This window comes from Netta rufina, assembly GCF_964035555.1.
Source record: "Netta rufina genome assembly, chromosome: 17".
Taxonomy (NCBI): domain Eukaryota; kingdom Metazoa; phylum Chordata; class Aves; order Anseriformes; family Anatidae; genus Netta; species Netta rufina.
Window position 1 is genome coordinate 13,130,555 of NC_140141.1, and position 22,636 is coordinate 13,153,190.

Consider the following 22,636-nt stretch of genomic DNA (forward strand, 5'->3'; position numbering starts at 1 on the left):
AGAAAGAAAGCTTTCAGAGTTAAGGAATGGAAAAATAATAAAAGTTATGTTGTGCAGAAATATTTCTGATGCCACTGCCTATCCCTGGGGTGATCTCTTTAATGCTCTCCTTCGCACTGAGACACAACCTTCAGCAAAAGTTGTACACAAATAGCTTCAAAGAGCAAAGTTTTGAAAAATCTAATTTGCTTATAAATCCTCCCACACGTTTAATTACCTACTTGCCACTAATGCCATTTCCGCAAGGACCTGGGGACAGAAACCTCATTTGGCAGATTAGCTCCTTTTTGTTCACATTTCTAGGCATTTCTGCATCAAAAGGCATAAAGGAACCAGCTGGCAGCAGTGCTGAGTATTATCAAATCCTCTATTTTTTTATGCCGTCTTGATTCAGGTTTTCAGAGCGGTTTAAAGTCGACATCACTGGCAAGATACACACGAGCGCTCATCTCGCTGCACGAATCTCAAGCCTCCAGCCACCATCTGTAACTAATGGCCGAAACACAGCCGCCCTTCTCACTATAGGCACCTTTGCAAACGCAGGAAACACACACCACTTAACCCACTAACCTCTTTTCCTTGTTCCGGTCTCCGTTTCATGGCTTTTTTTTTTTTTATTATTATTGTTATTATTATTAGGTTGTTGGTTTTTGTTTTTCTTTTTTTGGTTACGGAAACAGTACCAGAAGGGGAGTTGGAGGAAAAAAATAAAAAGGAGAAAGAAAACAGGTTTCGTTTAACTGTGTCTTTTTCTCATCACAGTCAGGTAGGGAGAATCTCGGCAGTATGCAGGCGGCGTGCAGAAGTCCCTCTAGATGATAGGCTGGAAAGGACCTTACCATGTGTCTGCGGGAGGCTGGCAAATCAGCGCGGCGGTGGGCACATAAGAGCCCGCTGCTAAGCAACCACATCCCGAGCCCAGCTGACGGACCCGTGCGCAATGCTGTCATGAAGACGGTCGATTTGCGGGCTTCGAAAGGTCCTGCGCCTCCGTCTCGCAATTAAAGCCTCTCCTGGCGCAATTACGCCGCTCGCCCCTTGCCCGCTCTGGAATCCGTCCTCCTGCAGGAGCAGGAAGAGAGCTTTTTCCGCCCCTGGGGTATTTCAGATGCTTCAAAAATCACAGCCAGCCAAGAAGCTGTCTAGACTCTCAATATGCTCCATTTCAAAATATGAGTCCTTCCCTCCCAAATACATTTTTTTTTTTTATTTATTTCTCCTTTTATGTTTTTTTCCTCTACCAAGATGTTGTTGATTACAAGTCAGACAGAAATTAAAAACAATAAAAGGAGCCCGGAAAGGAAGTTGCCTTTCTTCGAGCCAAGCTGCAAAAAGTCACAGATTGAATAATTGCTAATAAAACAAAAAACAACATGGAAATTCGCAGTCTGCGGGCAGCGCTGAGAACCACTGTTTTTCAGTAAAAATTAAAATCCTGATGGAATCAATTATTGTCAGTTTGCAAAAGGTCAGATGTAAAATCCATCACATTAACAACAATTTTCTAAGCCTGGGCTACCTACCTACAATTGCCCGCTGACACGAGGCGTTCTAAAAGGCGAAAATGGCCTTGCACCAGCCAGATTTTAGTCCTCAACAGCCAATAAAAGGAAGCTGAAGCTGTTGATCTGTTTGTACTCAAAGAGAAAATACTGGGATTTATCCTACCATCAAATCCAAGCATTTAAAAATTAGTTTTCTGAGAAAACACCATGGCAGAGAGAACGGTGAACACGCAACTTTTTGTTGTTGTTATTTTCTTGAAACTCCTCTAAGCGCAATTTCCACCCCAATAAAGGTGGGCTCAGTGTAAGAGCCACACATGGTGGTTAACAAAAACCTACAAAGCATTTGGAAAGCAAACAGTTTTCCTTTCCATCCGCAAACGAGCCATTCCACGTTTAATTTCTGCTGTTCATCGAACAGGGCTGCTTTTGTCCAGCCCCAAGGAGCTAACGAAGGGCTGGGGAGCCTGAAAAGCGATCTTCCGCCATCCAGCAATGTCCCTCGTTGCCAGAGCCTGGCACAATGCCTTTGCATTGACCTCTACAGCTTCCTCTTCCAATGTACACCGCAGTCACATGGGCCCCGCGCAGCTCCACGCCACGGCTAATCTTACACCGCTCCGCTCTAACCTCAGCGAGCGGTTTCTCGTCGCTTAACAGCTGCTAATTCGGGGAACGGCTCAACTTTTCAGGTTTTCCCCCTCACACACGCCCGCCCAAAAAGAAAAAAAAAAAAAAAAAAAAAAAAAAGGAAAGGAAAGAAAAGAAAAAAAAAAAAAAGAGCCATCACACAGCATCCATGTTGAAAGAAATCTGGAAACTACATCCCGCTGAGCGCCTCCAGGTCGCAGCTTCAGCGCCCTGGGCCAGAGCAGGTAACGTGGGTGAGAGGAGCACAGCCCCAGGCGGCACTCGGGCAGAGCAGCTTGCCAGATGTACACCCTGAAAGCACAGGCGATGCAAAAGGATGCCCCAACTTTAATTTTCCTCGCAACGGCCACCACATCCAGCCCCTGCACACTCCACTTTTATCTCCCTGCATAGCATCAGTTCAGGTTTTAAAATATGCAGCTGCTTGTAATCTCTTGGGGGGTGGAGGGGGAGGTTCCCTTCCCCACTGAAGAGTTTGTTTTATGCTCTCCACCAGCCTGGAATCGTTCAGGTTAACGTCCTGTTATTTTGGAGGAAGGATCTATGGTGCGAGGGAAAAGGGAGCTTTCCCCCCAAAACCTGGGAGGATTTGTTAGTTAGGGAAACGGTGCGAAGGAACATGGAGTAACCTGCGAGTTCGCAGGGAAGAACAACCGCAGAGACCCCCCGAAAGAGCTGAGGGGGGATGCTGCAAGCGAGGACAAACCGCTGAGCGAACACGGGGAGCAGCTGGGCACGCAGGAACAAGGCAGAGGCAGCGCTCCGGGAGCGAGCGCGGCCACCGCACTCCCAGGCAAACCCACAATGCACTCGCCACGCAGAGCTCCGAACCCGCAAGCAAACAGAGAAACAAAGACAGCAGCAGACACGCCGGGATGCAGACGCGCACAGGCGCAGGCACACGCGCAGGCAGGGAAATGCAAAGGCGCAAGGCACATGCACATGAACTCGGGGGAGACGCGTGAGCACACGCGGAGGCAGCATTACCCTGAGCTGAGCTCCTTGTCTCTCGCAAGAGGCACAGCGCACCATACGGCTCTATTCCCTCTGGCATTGCGAGGGCTCCCCTGCCACTGAGCTCAGCCCATAAACCACTCCCAAACCCCAGCAGAGGCTTCTGTTTTTTGTTCGGGCCAATGAGAAAAGTATAGCTCACTCTTCCTTCCTCCCAGGAGCAGCGCCGGCTGGTTGAAATCCCTAAGCCTGAAACCGAATACCGCACACCCATGAGCCAGCTGCAAGTGCCAAAGCGGGGGAGAAGGAGCAGGCCCCGCTCCTAACGGGCCTGACCCCCCCCACCACGAGCAGCAGCAGCAGCGCTCCCACACAGGGGCCCCGTAACTGAAAGCCACAAATTACGCCGCCAGACAAAAGAAACCATTGTCACCCGGGAGACACCGCTGCTGGCCGGCCTGCAACGCCCCCAGCCCCGCCAGGCCCCCGCTCGGCCTCCTCAGCCTGGGGCTCCCCTCAGCAGGGAAGGCCCAAAGGGCTCCGGCCTCCCCTCACCTCATGGCCGCGGCCTCCCCTCACCTCACGGCCACAGCTTCCCCTCACAGAAGGGGGCCCTGGTGTCCCCTCATGGCGGGCACCCACCTGCGGCCGCTCTCCCTGGGGCCCAGCGAAGCCCCACAGCCCCGTTCCCCCCTCAGCGAGCCGCTCCTCCAGCCTGAGGTGCGAGCAAAGCAGCACCTATCAAGATGAAGTAGTAACTAATCATTAAGCTGGGTGCGTGCGCCAGGCACTTCAAAAAGCACATAAAAGAGCCGGTTCCTGCCCTGAGGGGGGTTACGATCTGAGTCAGCCAGACAAAAACAACACCCCAGATAAGAGCAAGCCGATTTTCTGCCATTCACCTCAGCCTGCACCAGAGATTTTGTGAAGCGGTGGCACCATCCCCATCCCACCCTCACCCCATTCCCAACCAAGGTGTCAGTAAAACCCCAAGCCCCGGTGAAATACCAAGCCCCGGAGCGCTCACGATCCCCGCGTGCCTCCCGCCGCATGCGGGGACTTTGCAGGGAAGGAGTTATTTACATTCCAGCCATCAGATTTTGGCACGAGCAGCCCGCAGAGAGGAACAGCAGAACTGCACCCAGCTACCATTTCAGGCTGCCTGCAAACCTCGCCGCTACAGCTCGTGTCCAGCTAATGCTGGGAAGGTTACCTTTGAACTTTAAGATCTGAGAGGCCTCTCTTTTAATTGGAAGCTTACATTTCTGAGGAGGCAGCGGCGGGCGCGAGGAGATGAACCAAAACCTGCCGTTTTGCCGCAGACCTGGCCCGGCTGCCCTGTGAGCATGTGGAGCTGGAGCAGCCTTCTGGTGCCTGTGCAAATGCAACTCATTTCTCCATCTTTGTGACATGGCTGCTCGGCTTCAGCTTCACCACAAGCGATTCTCAACGCCAGCATTTATTTCAGTTATACACGTAACACTGCAAGTCCTCCAAGCTGGACTTGCTTCTTGATCCTCCAAGAGGATCCAATGACTTGAAGACATTAAATTCTATTTACTTTGCTAGCTTAAAAAGTTTGACTGAGAACTTGTGCTTACTGGCCCAATTTTCTTGTCCTTAATTACATCTGTAGAGCAGTTTTCTATCCAAAGCTATTCAAAAATGGCACACAAAGTGCATGTGAGTATCACAAACGCTTAAACCAGTGCCAGGTTGCGCTGCAGGACCTGCAAACTCCCTCAAATCAAAGGGTAATTTCTGTCTCCAGAGGCACACCCTCAGCTTCCAACTAGACCACAGTTTGAAAAGCATTTTAGCATCTGCTTAAATCCATTCCTGCTCAGTAAAGAGATGAATAGAAAGGAATGGATGAGTGAATAACAGCCTGGCAGAGGAAGAAACAGCTAACACAGAGTATATAGTATCAGAGCAGCACCCTTCTGTGAACAGGTGGATGTTGCATGTAAAATAGCCCATCCTTAATTGAAGGATAACAGCGATACAAAAGACCTATTACAGCAGTGCTTCGGTATTTTAATAGGAAGAATTCTGAAGGCAAAAAGCATGCTGCAGGGACTGAGGGTTTCATCCTCATTTGCTCCCCAGTGCGAACTTTATCAAGTTTTCAGAAATGCCTGTTACTGTTTCTATAGCTGTGGTGTCCTGGCACAGTTGCTATTTGACTGCAGCTGCTGTGCAAACAGGCTTCCTCATCTCAGCAGCACTGAGCAGCTCTCTGCTCCCCAACATCTCTCTCATGGCCCTGCACCTCGCGCAAGCTGCAGAAGGGCTTTGACCACGATCCCACTGCTATGATTTTTTCACACTTCTGCACTGCCCTCCAGTTGGCACAAGCATTTATGCAGCCATGTGGTGGTTAGGATGGCCTGAAAACTAACCAATTTTTCTTTATTTCTGAGTCAGTTTTCAGCCAGACCAGTCCCCAGTCCAGTTTACTTTGCAGCTGCACAATGGCATGTTCTAGCGATGAGGATGGGACAATGTGGGCACAGGACTGTTTTTTTCAGGGGCAATGCCAACTTCTATCAGTTTGAAGTTTGTCACATTGCAGTCTCAGCTGGCCAGCCCTCTGATTTCTCCTGTTGTCTTATTGCTTAAGAGGTAGTACTTTGAAAGTTTTACATATTTTCGACATAAACTCTTGCCGCACTTAATTCAGTCCTCTAAGGCTCTCGTTAGGAAAGTAGTCATTTACTTACAGATAGAAGTATAACCTTAATACCCTGATTTTTTATTTATTTATTTTTAAAGTTAATGGTGCAAGTCCAAGTGAAAGCCAGGGCGGTCTCCAGCGCTTGTAGTGCTCCTAGTAACTGAAGCAGCGCAGCAGATGGAGCGTTCTCTAACTTCACTCCCAGCACGGAACTCGACGTGCAGGAGCCAAGACAGACATTTGTGTCTGGTAATGCCATCTGTGTCTGCAAAACCGCAACGCGCTCGCTGGAGTGCTTTTTGTTTGTAGGGAACACGTTAATGGTGGGTATCGCATACTGCAAACTCCTGGTATTATGAGCACGCTTAAAACAAGAATGAAATAAAACAATCCGATTCCTAAGCAACAACAGTCCGTATTAAAGAATATGAATATCGGTGATTCACAGAAAAAGAATGGGTCACATGAAGCGAGTGACAGCACTGACATTTAGCTCCATGATTGAACACAATCTCTTTAATAAGGGCTCGTGCCCTCTGGGTACTCCCAGCAATAGTTGGGACTGGTATCCATACAGAAAAGGGTCAATCTGAATTCCCAGGGATGGAGAAAGCTAATCTCTGGAGGAGTTCATATTTAAACTGGGCAAGTTCATGGAAGAGAAATCTCTTGAGTAACTGAGCACACAGAAACCACTTCCACCTCAGAAAGGCCCTGCCTGAACTGCACACAGTGGAAGTTCAGAAGTCTACTGAAGGGCAGCACCATTTTATGCTCACACTGTTCTCACACTTCTCTCAGAGCAGCTACGACAGCGTGCAGCAGCAGAGAGGTTACTGAGCACCAAGCATCTTTGTCCCGATCCAGGACAACTTCTCTCATGTTCCTGGGCTATCAATGTTTGTTTTTAATTTTATCTTTAATGCTTCTTCAAACCAATGAGAGTTTTGTGCCACCAGTGCTGGAAATCATCTCTCTAGCCTTTCTGCTAGATGATGCTAGTAATCGTCATCTAGCATCATCCTCATACACCCTCACTCCAGCTGCATCACCCTTGCCTTTAATCCTCATGCACAGTAACTCCTTTTACCCACAACAAACTGTTTTCACATTTCAAGCACTCAGTCTTTCACTGATTAGCTTCCCTTTACCTATCACATCTACTAGTTTATCAAGCTGTCAACCTCCACCTTCACTTTGCCAGTTGACAGCAACCTCAATGGCTATGTGTCTGCTTCTTTATCAGCCATCCCTTCCTTTCTACTAGGCCATCCCCCACAAATGGGAAAAGCTCCATGTCAGAATCTGTTGAATTGCTACTTCTCTAAAATCCCTCTTTGAAACCTACCATCTGGCATTTCATGATGCAAGTAGTGAACTGCAAGAATATACTCTGCTTTTTCTGCTAAATTCTGTTAGTCATGTTGTTACCTTATCCTTTAAAGCATTTCTGCCTTGTTTTGTTTACTTGCTGCATTTTTTTTTTCAGCATCTGGAGAATGCCTGTACTGGGAAAGGGACAGTTTTCCTCACTTCTTACCTTGTACAATCCAGGAATCCTGAAGCCCCAAATCACGATTCTGTTTCTTAGTTTTAGCTTATTATAAACAAAGCATGTTATTTAGTAGACTAACCACTTGGGAAGCAAGTTGCCTGGGTTCTATTTCTGCTCTGACACTGACTGATCGTGTGACCTTAGGCAAGTCACTTAGGACATTTCTAAATGCACGCATGAAATTTGGCACTCCTATCCCTATCTGGTTACCCTAACAAGCAGTGTACTTTTTCAGGATAGAGCAGCTTTGACTTCCACCAAAATCAGTGGTGCTGAACACATTGCAGGACAGGGCTTCCCTCTGGTGCTTGCCACAAAGCCCCTTCTGTTATGGAGACCTGCACCTTCCAGAACATGTATTTTTAGAGTAAGAGACTAAATGCTGCGTATCACTTTGTGACTGCACACTCTTTTGTATATGTTGGTATCAATTTATTTTAGACATTACAGTTTGGAAACAGTTCTAAGCGGTTTGCAAAACACGAGAGGTCGGTTCAACAACAGAGCCTGGGATGCTGCCAGCATTAGGTCTGGCCAATAGAAAATGCATCTAAACCAGAAACAGCACTGAAGGCAGCTTAGGGCTTCCAGGATTAAATGCTGTTCATTGGCCATACAGGTCAACAGCTATTATATTATTAGCAGCAACCCCTACTTCCCCTACAACCCTGTGAATGGCAGTGACAAAGCTGGGGGGAGATCCACGCCTATTAAAAATGGACTGCAAGGTCATTTTGCGAAACATCTCTCAGCTAATAACTTTTCAGCCATTAGTAATTTAGAACCTGGGAAGGATCTGAACCCAGTCCACAGAGGAAGGACTTTGAATTATGTTGTGCGAATTGTATGGCACATCTGTATCTTGTGAAATGATATCTTTAGGGAGCACTTTTAGAGAATAAAACGTAACAATTCAGTTGGAAAGGACCTTTGTAGATCATCCTGTACATCTGCCAGGCCACCTTAGGGCTAAAGAAAAGCTAAAGCATACTATTAAGGGCATTATCCAAAGGCCTCTTGAAACTGACAGACATGGGGCACTAACCACCTCACTAGGAAGCCTGTTGCAGTGTTTGACCACCCCTCACATCAATATTATTTCAGATCAGAGATAGCCTGCCATTTCCGAACAATTGCTCAAAACTGAGAAATAAAGAAATAAAGGCACTTTTTGAAGGGACTTGGTTAAAAATGTGTTAAAACCATAGATTGCTTCTCAATTAAAAATATTTAGATTAAAACATGTTGAGAACTTTTAACATTAATACAGAGGAAAAAATAGAATATTCTGTTCCTAAAGAACTTCACCACAGGCTTTAAGAACATGATGTATCCATTATAAAGTTCTCAAATACAAAATTGTTCTCCTTCAAAGCTTGGAGCAGTCTATCAGTATTACACAGCTCAAGCAGGTCAACCATATCAATCCCCCTTCCTGCTCACTGAAAAAAATAAATAAATCATTATTTCCTCTCCTACCAGCTTTTAAGTTCAAAAGGAATTAAACAAGGAGGTCAAGAGGAAAGTATTTCAAAGACTTAAAAAAACTTACTTTTTCACTTTGGGGTATTTCATCTCTGAAATGGCATTGGTAGCATCCGTCTGTCTCTCCTTCAAATGCTGCGGCCACATATTATCCACCCAGTCAACTAAGTCCACCTGAAAGTGTCACCAAAATCAAGTGTTAGTCACTGAGCACATGGTAGGATTTACTCCTGTTGGCTAAAACTCTAACAGCAACAGCAGCAGATCAGCAGCTGACATGTTCACAGACAGTGAGAACCTCACTGTTGCAGTGAGAGTCCTTGGGACCCAACTTGTTTGGGAGCAGTACTTCATCCCTGCAACCTAGCCCTGTGCAGCCTAGATTAAGGAGGGCTTTACCACTGATCTAACTGGGTGTTAAGTCCGGCCTCTGGGCACCTGTGAGCATCATAACCTCTTTCAGCATCACCTGTTGTCTGTTTTCAAACACATTTTTGTAGCCAGTATCCTAGAAACTGCATTTATGAACATTAAAATATAAACAGAAAAGAGATTACATTACTCTGATGCCTTACATTTCAAGGAATATTAACCCCATTGTTTTGGACGTTCTGATTTGGGTAATTACCTTATCGCCTACCATGCACCTCCTTCATTGTTCTACCTTGGAATAAAATTCATCAAAGTTCTTGTCCAAGAGCCAGACTTTTAGGAAGGAAAACAGTGAATGCTGAGCAGTGAGAAAGACATTGCCAGCAAGATGAAGAGGAGATGGAAACTGAAGATTGTTCAGGGACATTGAAACAAATCTCCTTTGGATGCCAGAGCACGAACTGCTCGCTCTGTCCATCGCAGCCACGGCAAGGACAAGCCCATGACTCATTCTTTGGTCTAACGATGGAGCCTGTGCTGGGTATCCATAACAATCCCTTCTGATTATGCAAGTGGATCACATGTGCAGGTTTCAAAACGGGAAACTCGAGTGAAGTAGGGAAGTCCAGCCAGGCAGGTGCAGTGCTGCATTTGGCCACAGCGTGGCTGCACATCCTGAGCCAGCTCCAAAACTTTAGGTGAGCGAATGAATCTCCCTGTGTGGGTCAACAAGGATGCAAGTCCTATCCTAGGTGTTGGTCACAAAGCCGTCCTCTGCCTGTGTGCAGCAAGAACTGAGAGGTCTAATTCAGTCATGGGCAGCACCTGACTTAGCATCCTGACTGCTTGGTCTTTTAAAAGGCCCAAAGTATCACAAGAATGCTGTTTGTAAGAGCCAGCCCAACAGCTTGTATCCCCAGAGCATTTTCATGATACTGCAGCCAGCGTGGTAAATTCCTGCAGGCTGGAGTTGGCTTTCAGCTATTTGTCCATCTGCACCTGGTCCTGCTGATAACAGACAGTACTTTGTGAAGAGGCAAGGGGAGATCGTGCTGCCAGTGGAAGTAGTACCAATTCCATTAATATCACGGCTGTACGTGAAAACAAAATTGATGGTTACTGCCCAGATTCTGAAGTAATTCCCACATCCTGAACTGCAGCCCACAGTCCTTTACACAATAGGGAACATGAATCAAGTATTTCTGCCGTATGTGGGCTGAAAGAGCCCTGCAGCATTCAAGGGATCCACTCCTACCAAGGTAGTATTTGGTTAGTATCTGACTTGGTGTACTGAGCTTCTCACAGCCCCCAGCACCCTCTCTTCTATCCCTCACTTCAATACCTAACAGAGATGCAAGATCCAAATATTGCTGCTTTTACAAACCACTGTGCACTCAGGCCATATTAAATAGACATGAGATATTCATTTCCACGTGGTAACAGCTACCTAACTGCATTTTTCAGTCCTGAACACCCAGGAAATTTGCACAGATGTTCTAAAAGCTCAGTGAGCATGATGTGCTTGGAAAAACTAGGATCAGCTCAACACCATAAACTCCCCAGAGCACCTCCAAACTGCCTGCTGGTGTCTGAATGACAACAAAAACCTGCCCAAACTTCTAAATATGTGCTTAATATTCAAGTTGTGATATGTGCGTAACAGAACACAAAAGCCTACTTCAGAATTACATCCAGAAATCAGTGATTAAAGCTGCCGTCTATTTTTGATTTGTTCAGGCACAAGTGTGGTGTTTATACTGTTTGCATAGGCAAGAGATGTCCCCAGTGAAAAAAACCTGCTGGTGTAACTAGAACAACATTTAGAAATGAGAAAAGTGTTTGAAAAAAAAGCATCATAGAGCTACAGTTTCAAACCCAGCAGCACCTTGATCGTCTAGTACTAGGAGCAGACTGAAAGGGAAGGAGCAGCACTCATTCTGCTTTGAGAAGTTCCTTTGTCCTCTGAACAACCAGGACTGATATCCAAATTCTCTGCCAAGTGTCCTGAGAAGACACTTTGAAACCTCCAACGCCAATTCCTCCGCTGCATCACTGTGTACTACTGAGCTGACACTCTCATCCTCACCCACACATGGCCATGTTTTAGTGATAAATGAAATGATCTTATTAATAAAGATCATGGTGTCACTGCCGGTGACTCCATCGGGTAATAAAGTCACAAGAGCGCTCCACCTTTCTAAAATGCACACAAATAAATGTAAAATATAAAGCTAGGAGTTTAAAAAAAAAAAAAAAAAAAAAAAAAAAAGTTCTACTGTTATTTTGGATTAGGCTACCTTTACACATGAACACCAAAGACAACAGACAGGTATTTAATTTTGCAATTCCCCCTAAATACCTCCAGAAGAACTGCGTATCTGTACAAATTGCATGATTAAGAGCTCACCAGGTACCTAATTCATGTAATTTAAGTTCCACTGTCAAGGAGACCGGCTTCCTATTAGGTAAAAGCGCAATCCTGAATGGGCAAGAGTTGCAGGTGCTTCATCTCACTTTGTCTCAAGTGCTCATCCCACAACTCCACGCTTTATTTCTCACAAAGCAACTGGTGACTGGGAAGAAGCTGAAAACAAACACTGTCCCCACGGGATCCCTTACCACATTGGGGCGCTTGACGATGTTCTCCAGCTTCGTGTGACTGAACTCCAGGCTGATGACGTTGTAGAGTTTTTCACGCTGGGCCTCCGGTGTTTCGTAGTACCTCACAAATTGAGACATGCTCATTTCGACACCTTTCTGCGTGTTCACATCCATCACATCCACTATCCGTCGGCTTCCTGCAAACGGACAGAAACACTCCTGAACGTTTGTCTTTGCTTCGCTTTCAATGGGTAAATTCTCAACAACTGCAGGGAAACTGCTATTAGAGGACAAGAGATCACCATCAGACCCTCCACGAGTCCAGAGCGGCTCAAACGGTCAGCAGGGAACTAACCTGGAACCGGGCTGCGTGCCGAGTATGACACTGAGCAAGTCACCTGGTGAGTCCACTTCGGAGAGGTGGAGAGAGTAGTTCTCTCCTTTACATAGACGGCACGAGCAGAAGTACATTAAAATCTATGAAGAGCTGATATAAAATGGTAGCAGGGGGCATGCAAGGCAAACAGCTCTCCAAATCATACTCTGCAATTTTCTAAACATCCATATGCTCAAGATGCTTTTGCTCGTGTACAAAAATTATCCATAAAGAGCAAACTACCTTGCAAAACTGGATGCTATCAACTGCTGAACACCTCATACAGATTGCCGAATATTCTTGATTCCAGTTGTTGGTGGTGGAGTTGAAAGCAGTAAATGCCTTGCATGAGGGAGCCCCCACTTTGGATCTCCAACCAAGAACTACAGGACATCCTTCCAGCTTCTTGAGTGGCAGACAGACAAGCCTCATTAGCACCAGAATGTTGAACAGCAGTTTTAGGCGAGCCTTCAGCTTTACACAGATTAATCCACAATCTTCTCTTTGGCCAACTGGAAGGTTTCACCTCTCCCAGAAATTTCATTATCTTAACTAGCAGTTCATTCACGTGTGAGCAAACGGCAGCCTATGAGAGACCCGCCTCAGTTCCAGGAGAGGATTCCAGCAAACAAACTCCCGACACTTCCAAAAAAAATCACTCCAAACCAATTTTCATTGCTGAAGAAATAACTCTAAATAATGTTAAAACAAAATTGGGGGAGCTACATTATGCCGTCAGAGGGAATTATTAACAGTTACAGCACCTGGCCTATTGTGTGCATGGGAACAGTATTTCAGCAAGAATGATAGCTTGGATTTCATCACTCCATTAACCATCCTTAGCCAGTGATAGCAATGACAGTGACAGATGTGATAACGATTCTGGAAAGGAACTCAAGACCATAAAGCTTTGTAATCAAAAAAAATATATATACAGCGTAAATCTGGAAGAGCCCCACTGGCCTGTCACTCAAACTGTGCTGCAACACTGCTGCAACAGGAGCTGATTCCTCGGTCTGAGCTCAGGACTGTACCTAGTGTTGCCACCTTGAGGCAGGATGGGGAGAAAGTTCTGTTATGTCTGAAAAAGCAGAAGAATCCTTACATTCGGTATTGTGCTTGAAACAAGGCACATTAAATCTAGCTTTTGTTTGTTGGTTGGGTTTTGTTTGTTTGTTTTAACTTTTTAAGCTTTACTACCTAGGGAGAAAGTCTGTTTTCTACTCAACAAATTACCAACTGCAGCAAAGCCCTGTTAAACAGGCCCGGAATTAGACACTGCCTGATTTCTCGCTTCCATGGCTAGGGGATTAAAGCAGGGGCTACAGCCCAGAGGGGTTAAGCACACTGGTACTGAAAAATTGTATTTGAAGGGCTGTGAGTCTGGGATCTGCCATAGTACAGTGTAGGTTTGATCTCAGCCTTGCTGGAGACGACCTTGTACAGCCTCTCAATTATCCTTTCTGAAAGAAAAATCAGCAGTTACCTGATGAATTAAAAATACGGGGCCCAGTTCAATAACAGGTTTGTTAAACGTGCCCGATTATCAATTACAAGCAGAAGAGCTAAGGTTTGAATTGGAAGTCTCTTGACTTCCAAATTAAAGAGCAATTTGAGGGGATGTTTTTCTCTTAAGCCACAGTACTATCAAACAAGCCCGTGCATAATGAGTCCTGGAGCACCGCTTGCAAAATCTGAGACCTGTAATTACAGGTTAACAACCTCATGCTCACTGCCCACTTCCCAGCAGTTCTGGCTTACCGCCAGCTTCTTCTCTCCTGAAAATATTCAGACGTTTCTATTTCTTCTATTTCCTACCCCTAGGAGAAGGTTAAATATCATCCAGAAGGGGAGGCAGGTGAAGAACGAGGGAAAGGAGCACACAGAGGCTGTGAGATCTCAGTTCAGGCTGGCTTTCCGACAGTCTGCACACATTTTATGTGATGCACCATCTCTGTTAGCCATTTCTTAAATATCCTGACCAAGCCCAATGCTGCCCATGGAGTCCCAGCAGCTCAGTGACCCTGGCAGCCTCTTGCCCTCACAGGGGCTGTATTCCTCGCCTCAGCACACGCACACGGATCTGCAGCTAGCAAAGGGCACCTCTTGCTGCTGCCATGGAAAGCTCCAGCACATCACCAGCCCCATCCTTGGCTCTCCAGGGTTTTTCTTGGCTGTGGAGGGTCCGGATGGTGTGGGATTAAGGGGTGGCAGTTCCTCTGCTGCAGCTGATGTGACTCAGAGTTGAAGTGGCGATGCCAGGGTTCACTAGAGTGGATTTACTGCCTAGAGAAGAAACATCTCCCTCCCCTGAAGCAGCTTACTCATCAAGCACAAGTGAATCCCAAAGGATCACAGCCAGTAACCAAGAGACAAGCTAGGTGCCATCTTTGACAAGAGGCACAGACAAAAGCAGGAAGAATCAGTTGCAGAGGTGCAAGCTGGGAAGTAAAATCAATTGGGCAGAGCTACTCTAGAAGTAGGTTTCATCAATTATTTTAACCCTTCGTGATAGAATTGATTAAGGGATGCCCTTTGCTATCTACAACCAGGAGCCAAACTTGAACAATAAGGGACAGAGCCCTAGGAAATCGGAAAGCTTTACTAGCTTGGGAGGGATGGGAAGCTGAGCAGGGAGCCCTTGCTCGAATGGAGCTATTAACGGCCTTCGCCACGTTTCAGAACCAGCATAAACACAATTTAAGTTAAAAGAAACACGTACCACGGCTCTGAGATCCACCAGAGGGCACAGAAGAACAAAGGGAAATAAGGGTCCAGCTCAGAGGCCTGCACGTGGCTGCCCTGCGCCCCCAGCTCAGTCCTCCCACCCAGCGCATCCCGTGAGGGCTCAGGACACCACACTTTAGAGATTTAATTTTTATTTTAACATTCATTCAAAGTGGATTTACTGCTGTTTATATCTGGACACAAACAGGACTGTTTTTAGCAAAACTATCCCAGTTTAGCTGACATTTTTCTCTCTTTATACAGAGAGGTTTACTGTGTTAGGCAAAGGACAACCTTAAAGGGAGATCAAACAGGAAGCTCAGCTCTAAAAATAGAGACAGTTTGACTTCCAAAATGGCAAGTCAGCGGACATGCTAAACATAGGCCGGTGTTATAATATTTCACTTTTATTTCTAAGAACAACAGCGATTAAAAAAAAAAAAAAAAAAAAACATAGGAAGAGAACATCAAATGCCATCTTCTTGTTTATTCTACTGCCCAGAAGTCCGGGGATCAAGGCTCACTGCAGGCACTCGGGGGATGCTCCCCACCGAGGCAGTTGGCTGCACCCATTGTGTTTTAGCCCGGCACCAGTTAGTGACAGGAGCTAAACCAGAGGAAAAAAGAAGAAAAATAGGAAGTTCCTCCCCATCTCCGTGAGGGAGGAGGAAAGCTGGGTTAGGTTTCTACCGGTTCAGCTTTGTGAAGCTCACTGCAAGAAAGAGCAAAGCTCGGGCCAGCAAGTAGGGAGTGAAGAAAGAGAAGCACAGGACACCAATTTAGAGCTGTTTAATTGGCAAGGCCAAAAAAATGTGTTGTTTGATGCAGTGCCAACGGGCAGCACAGGGGATAGAGATGCTGTACCAGGGCACATGCTGGGCAGCAGCAGCAGAAGCTAGATGCTGGCCTGGCTGACAACGTGATGGTCTGGCAGGGGCACAGCACAGGAATTGAAGGGACAAGTTTCTATCTCCAGAAAATCTCGCACAAATTTTTATCACAATTAAGAGCTTTGCTGCTTTCCTTGGATCCTTATACAAGTTAAAAGTTCCAAAGCTTTTCACCACAGCTTGTGAGGAGAACAAAGCAACTAAATGAAGGGAACCAAACATCTTCCATCCACATAAGCATTATGGCCCACTTCAGTCTACGCCAGATTTTAATAGCAAAATTCATGACTGATTGCATGTTCTTTGCTACTCCCATACTTATTTTTTAAATTCTATTAATAAACTCTTAGTGAGTTAATTAAAAAAAAAAAAAAAAGTTTGTGAGTTGTTAGACCACCCCATGAACAGCCTAAGTCTTGTACTTGCACTGCTCCCACAGACACAATGCCTGGCTGTGCACGGTGAATTCCACACAACAATGCTGCTGATCCTACAGAAGTGACCGCTGTGGTCACAACTTTAACCTCTTCAGCTCAGGGATCACAATAACTGAAAGTCTTCCCCCCTGCTTAAAATCCTCAGCATGTGTTGAAATCACCCCTTTTGTCAGTAGCCTGGATTGCAAGCCCAGCTTTGGAGACGAGGGGAGATTCTGGCACACAAAGCTACGCCTACAAGGGGACTGCTCCAGCCTAGCACCACAACGTTAAGTTCTCTGAACTTCTAGAAGCCTTTTAAACAAGGGAGTAGAATATGAAAGGAAGAAAAAAAAAGGCACAAAGTCTCCAATACAAAAGGACATGAAGATACAATGCAGATCTAAAAACAACTGCAAGTGTGCAAGATTTTTGGAATTAAGTAAAAATATTTAATATGTAACTAGATACTGCTGTGCACTTGTTCTTTAAGTAGCCCTGTGCATTTACTAGCATCACAATATGCCAGCATGGCATGCCAAGAGTGAAAACAAGACTGGCACAATAACACTCAAACATTTAGTACAGATGGGGTAGATGTTTAAGGAGATGTTAGGAGGGCCAACGACTGTCAAACTTTAAGTCAACTTATGAAGAGATAACGACATTATGTTCTTCAGAACGGGTAATCAGATCTACCTTAGAAAACTAAATTATAAAGCCTAGTTGTTATTAAATTACAACAGAGGTCTCCTTCTTTCAAGGGTTGTCTCAAGTCCCTAAGTAGGCCAGTAATTCCTTTGCTCTTCTCCCTTTGTGTTCTTGGCTCAAAGCCATTTCACAGATGAGACAAATTCCAACGGCTGAAATGAGTCCATTGTTTCAGGTTGCGAGAATACGCTGGATAATTTTCATATCAGGTAGGTGTCTCGTTGTAACTATTATCCCAACTGTGCAGTTTCAAGTGTTTGTTCTTTAAAGCAAAGCTACTGTACAGGAAGAGTGTTTTGTCCGTGCACACTATACATGGGTGCTAACACACTGGTCATAAACATTATCAAACTAAGTAACAGCTGGTATCCGCATTTTTAAACAATGAAAGTAAACCAAAACAAAATGCCAACAAGTAATGGTAGTTTCTTTGGAAGTCTGATTAAATTTAAAAGAGGACACCTGTGCTCAATTAAATACAAAGAGCAAACAAAAGAAAAATCACTATTGTTCTTCCTCCCTGTTATTGCTACAGACTAGAGTTTTCGAAGTGAAATTTAAGAATCTAGGCTACCAAATGTCATAAGTCCTTGTGACTTACAGGTGCCCAAGCTGATACTTTCTATTCATAATGTGATTATTGTGAGATTTGAGGAAAAAAAGTTGAGACCAAAAGCTAAGTACCTTCCTCTGGAATTTGTGCTTTGAAAAAAACAAACAAAAAAAAAAACACCACCTCTTTAATAGGTTCTGTAGCAAATGTACTTACCCGATTCTAAGAAGAAAAGAGAACAAAGGATAAGTTGAAATAGCAGCAGCATACTATTATGATGAGCACTTAAAAATAAACACTAACAAGTTTACGCAGAACACAACATTCTTCAAGCTATGTTCTCCATCAACTCCCACACATTCAAACACAGCTATGATCACTCCACATTTGCAAAACACAAATTCCACTTCCAGGTTCAGCAAGGCTTTGAAAAACTTTTGAAAACCCTGTATTTCAGAAACACAGCCACCTGGTGGTCCATATCTGAGGAGTCTGCCAAAAACGCAGCAATGGTCATGGGAGATATTAATAAAATAAAGAATTTTTCACCTGCTTTACTTGAACATTACAAGGTGAGTGCAACACATATATTAAGGTAAAAGTAGGGGGGAAAAAACGATCAATGATACGCACTATGAAGGTTGTTCACCAGTGTTTCCTGAAGTCATTAGTCCATAATCCAGAAATTAGAGATGGGAATTGCACCCATTTGCTCTCAGTCTCAATGTGACAGTTGCATATAGCACAAACTCCACAGTGACTGATGATAACCCATAATAACCTTTTTTTTTTTTTTAAGGTATAACTTAGAGTCGATTCCCCAAATATTTTAGACTTTAAAAAAAACAAAAACACAAACAAACAGAAGTTTCCACCTGTGATGCCAGAAGTCATCAACTGTATTCAAAATATAAAAACCAGCAGGTGACAATGTTATGGCCCAAATTACAGGCTCAGTACAATGACTCCAAATGGAGTTTGTCCAAACACAGTACAAAAAAAAAAAGAATGACGTGCAGTATCTGGCCCAGACCATACGGATGGATTGCTGAACCAGCTGTGAGAAACAGCACACTTTTACATTTAATTTAATCTAAAAGTTAATTATGATTGTTATTTCTGCTCCATTGTTTCATAAATCTAATTTTATTTATAAATATCCTCCTGCTTTGCTGGCCATGTACACAGGAATCTCCACCCCCTAATATTTCAGGGGACATCAATCTTGAGGAAATGCAACTCCCACACTTTGACTGTTACACAGGAAAAACAGCGCTGTTATGCAACACGACGCCGTTCCAAAACATCTCAGAGCCTCAGCTCCGGCAGTTTCAGAAACAGAAATGGCAGCTTATCAGCTATGGAGCAAATCCACAGAAAATTGCATACGAGGGCCATGCACCAGGCTTCCCCACAGCAAGGAGAGGTATTCAGTATCTACAAACGTGCACACGCAGGTATTTAGAAAAGCCATAAAAGTTAGAACTTCCGATACCCTCGTGTTATTTCCTAATTTAACTGCAGATTGACCAACAGAAATGCTACTAAATAAGCACTTCCCACATCACTTTGACATTTTCTCCCAGAGAGGTATTTTCCAGGCCCTATAAAATGACCATAAATTAAGCAACATTGCCAAGTTTTGTTTGTGAAGGAAGGTTATTGGAGATAACCTCTCTTCCACAGATAACCCCAGCCAGCAGAAATGCAGCAGAAGTTCCTCTCCTTTGTTTTTCTTAACTACAGCTTTCCCAGACTCAATATCCCTATTGATTATTAAACTCAAGAGTAATTTTCAAAAATTCTTCTTTCAGAATGCAGTAACTGGACTAGTTTAAAAGACTACCTCCTGTTAAAATGGAAGCAAATAACAATAAATTCTAAGTAACAAGAATGCAGTTAAATGTCTCTGAAGGACTGCAGCTAACAACTCCAGAGCTCAGCTAGCTTCACGGTGATGACTTAGCAGAGTGCAGCATCACTTTTCTGTAATGATTCCAGAGCAAGCATAAATAACACATCCATCTTAAGTAAAAGGAGATTTCAGAGAAACATACTGTGTAATCTCCTACTCAAAATGTAGCTTTCCTTAAATTTTTTTCTTTTGCCAAAATTGCTAGGAAACGTTTGATGATTGCAGTCACCACTCCTCTGTTTTGTGTCTTATCAAAGACAGACAGTTTGCAAAGCTTTGTGCTCAGTCTCTCAGCAACCCTTCCTCCACGCGCTGACCTGGCCTGACACTGATAAAGTCTGAGGAGAGCACAAGCAAAAGGTGATGGGGCTCCCATCAGACCTTTTACAAACAGATGCTCTACACCAGATTCAAAAAAAGGAACTCGATCAATGCAACTGCTGCTTTCCAAGATCACAAAAGTATATTTAGGACACCTGTTAAGAAGAGCAAAAGCATTCACTCTCCTTCAGATGGCCAATTATCCAGCATGAGATCAGAGCATGGTCAGCACAACTACTAATTAGGGTTTCCCCCAGCCTTTTTAATTTACAAATTGCTTCTCCGTGCCTTCTTCCAGATTCCGAAAGTTATCACAAATGTCCACAAACACAACTGGGCAAGTATTTCAAAGCAATTCTGCTCTGTATAGAGTTAATCCAGTGCATTCAAAATAACTTACCCACTAATAGCTTCACATCTCTGACGGTGAAATCCGGGTCAGGCATTCTGTAATTAGCAAAGAAAGCAATGTTAAATACTGTCAGGATAAGTATGGTTACACATTCGTTACCATAATAAAAGAGAAATAAATGTATAGTGTTCTTTGTCCATTATGCAGTAGGTGGAATCAAGCAAGGCCTCACTGAAGCATGGACAGTGCAAGTTCTAAAGGCACACAACATCCTTGTACTGGCAAACGTATGAAGGTTTCCCTACTCATAACGAATGAGGAGAGGTGTCTTTTCAAGCACACTGGCAGCACTGGAGTGAGATGAATGGGAAGGGGTTGGGGTGATTTCAGTGAAATCCCAAACCTTTATGACTCGTTTCTGCTAGGCAACTCACCATGCCTCAAATATATTCCTTAAGTCTGCCAGCGGACACAAACTGAGGCATGGAAGGGTAAACCAATTTGTTCAAAGTCACATCATCATAGTAAGGCATCGAAAATAATGAACTGAAGCCTTTGTTTTAATGACTATTCCAAACCTCCTCTCCTGATAGAAGACAGCCCAGCTGTATTTGTTGGGTAGGGAAGTTGCTGTTCTATTCAGCTGGGGCTAATTCAGAGCTAAATTAAATGGAAACATAATTGGTTCGTTGATATTATATGATCACTTCTAACACAGGCAATGTCTTAGAGTTTCATGTACATCAAGTGAGTGAATTTTAAGTGTCAGGACGAGAGTAGAAGTCTGCAACCCATAGACTGGATGGAAAAAGAATACAAAAACAGTAGTGGGGTTTTAAAGTTGATTGACTTCATCTTAATGAGGGTAGTTCAAACTTCACATAACACAAAAGCTGAGGAAGGAATTGTAATGAGAAACAGCCCTGTGGGAAGTGCCAGCTAGGTGCTCTGCCCTGCTGCCGTGGGTGGAAGATAAACAGCTTGCTTCTAGTATCAAGTACTTCCAGTACAATTCAGTTAGAAATCAGAATTATAGAGCCTATGTGCAAGCTTTTATTTAGAGTTTTTACTACTAAGAAAACACTGAAAGGTAAAGTTAAAAAATACACTTAGTGTCATGCATGCACCTTGAGAACTATTTGCCAGATCTTGTTTGCTCGCTCACTTTTACCCTTATCACCTTCCTCTGGTGGGATGCAGAGGATGGACAATATCTTTTGTTAGGTCTCTGCCCACCCTCACATCTTTGCATTTAGCTGCGAGAGCCCCCCAGCTTTGGAATTCACTCCCTTGCCAGAAGGAAACAGCCTGAATCCACTGACCTTCAGGGTTCACTCAGGGCTCATCTTTTTATCCAAGCACTAGGAAGGCAGAGGTAGGGGAAGAAGGAACTATTTGGAGGCAATATGAATATGCCAGGCTTATGTTCAAATACCGAAGCTTGCCTTTATTTTATGTCAGATGCATAGATGGGCAATCTTTTTCACATCTGTAGAAATCAAAATAAAATTCAAGAACCAAAAGAGAGAACAACCCCAGATGCATACAAACAAATCTACTCTGAGAGCTCCAGCGGCAGCTGACAATAAACTTTACCCAGACTGGAAGAATACAATCCTCCCTAACAGTAAAATTACTTGTTTAGCTCTTTGGAGAGCACACCTGGCATATCCTTGTTTTTTCCTCTGCAGTCTCAGGATGTATCATACTTTAGAGAAAAGGAACACCAAGGGAAGGATTTCAGGCTTGAACACAGCAGGTTTCAAGTACAAGAACCCATTTTGTAGCTGGGTTACCTTGAGAGGTCCAGCTTTGATTCAAACCAATTCTGCTGGCTGCTGAGACCACAAATGACTGTACTACTTCATCTCCAGACTCGCTCAGCATAACTGCCACACTCACTATTATACAATTAGGGCTGCTTTGCTACTGCTCTGTAATGGCAGAATATTTTTTTTTTGACTGTCACCAGTCCTATACTAATCGGTAAGTATTAGCTCATTTGTTTTTCTGCACATAAATCCAAATCACCAACAAGGCAGAACTGAGCAGATATTTGCTTCTCACTGTTATGCAAGGTTCAGGCAAATTAATCTCATGTAAAAAAGCCTGTAAATGCTTCCAAAGATTTCACGTCAAAAAAATAGTTGTGAAGAGTAGTATAGCAGGGTGCCTTGACTTTATGCCAAAATATACCATTTGGGGTAGAACAATGCAATATGGCAAACTACCCACTGACTTAAAGCAACCAGAAACAATTACACCTACCTGAAGCTGTGGGAGAAACTGTAGCCTTGAGGTTCAGAAGCAAAATTACCCACTTCTCCATGTACACAAACACGCTCCTGGAGATTTCTACTTAACTGCATTTGAGGAGACTTTCAGCATTCTGTTACACGCAAACCATGCTACCGCAAACAGAAAATGCAAACATCTTACCGTGCAGTGGTGCAAACTTGCATTTTATTGAGAGTTTAAAGATTTACTAGAAGTCTCCTATTCAAGTCCTTACTAGGATGAGCTCTGGATAGCATACCCATCTGATTAACCACAGTACAACGTAAGATGACTGCTG

The 22,636-nt window shown here is 44.2% G+C and overlaps 1 protein-coding gene across 5 annotated transcripts in view; it reads right to left on the reverse strand.

Moving 5' to 3' along the window:
• Nucleotides 1-22,636, reverse strand: part of KDM2B (lysine demethylase 2B) — a 101,396-nt gene that overhangs the window by 71,273 nt on the left and 7,487 nt on the right. For 3 of the 5 annotated variants that reach the window (XM_084297014.1, XM_084297015.1, XM_084297012.1), the window contains exon 1: nucleotides 3,144-3,271. Coding sequence is in view for 1 of the 5 variants with exons in the window: in XM_084297016.1 (XP_084153142.1) it covers nucleotides 8,895-9,001; nucleotides 11,819-11,997; nucleotides 20,110-20,156 (333 nt within the window). In the remaining 4 variants the exon portion in view is untranslated. Of the gene's footprint in view, nucleotides 1-570; nucleotides 654-3,143; nucleotides 3,272-8,894; nucleotides 9,002-11,818; nucleotides 11,998-20,109; nucleotides 20,157-22,636 lie in introns of those variants that run through there. The other 2 variants (XM_084297016.1, XM_084297013.1) reach the window with 2 other exon arrangements.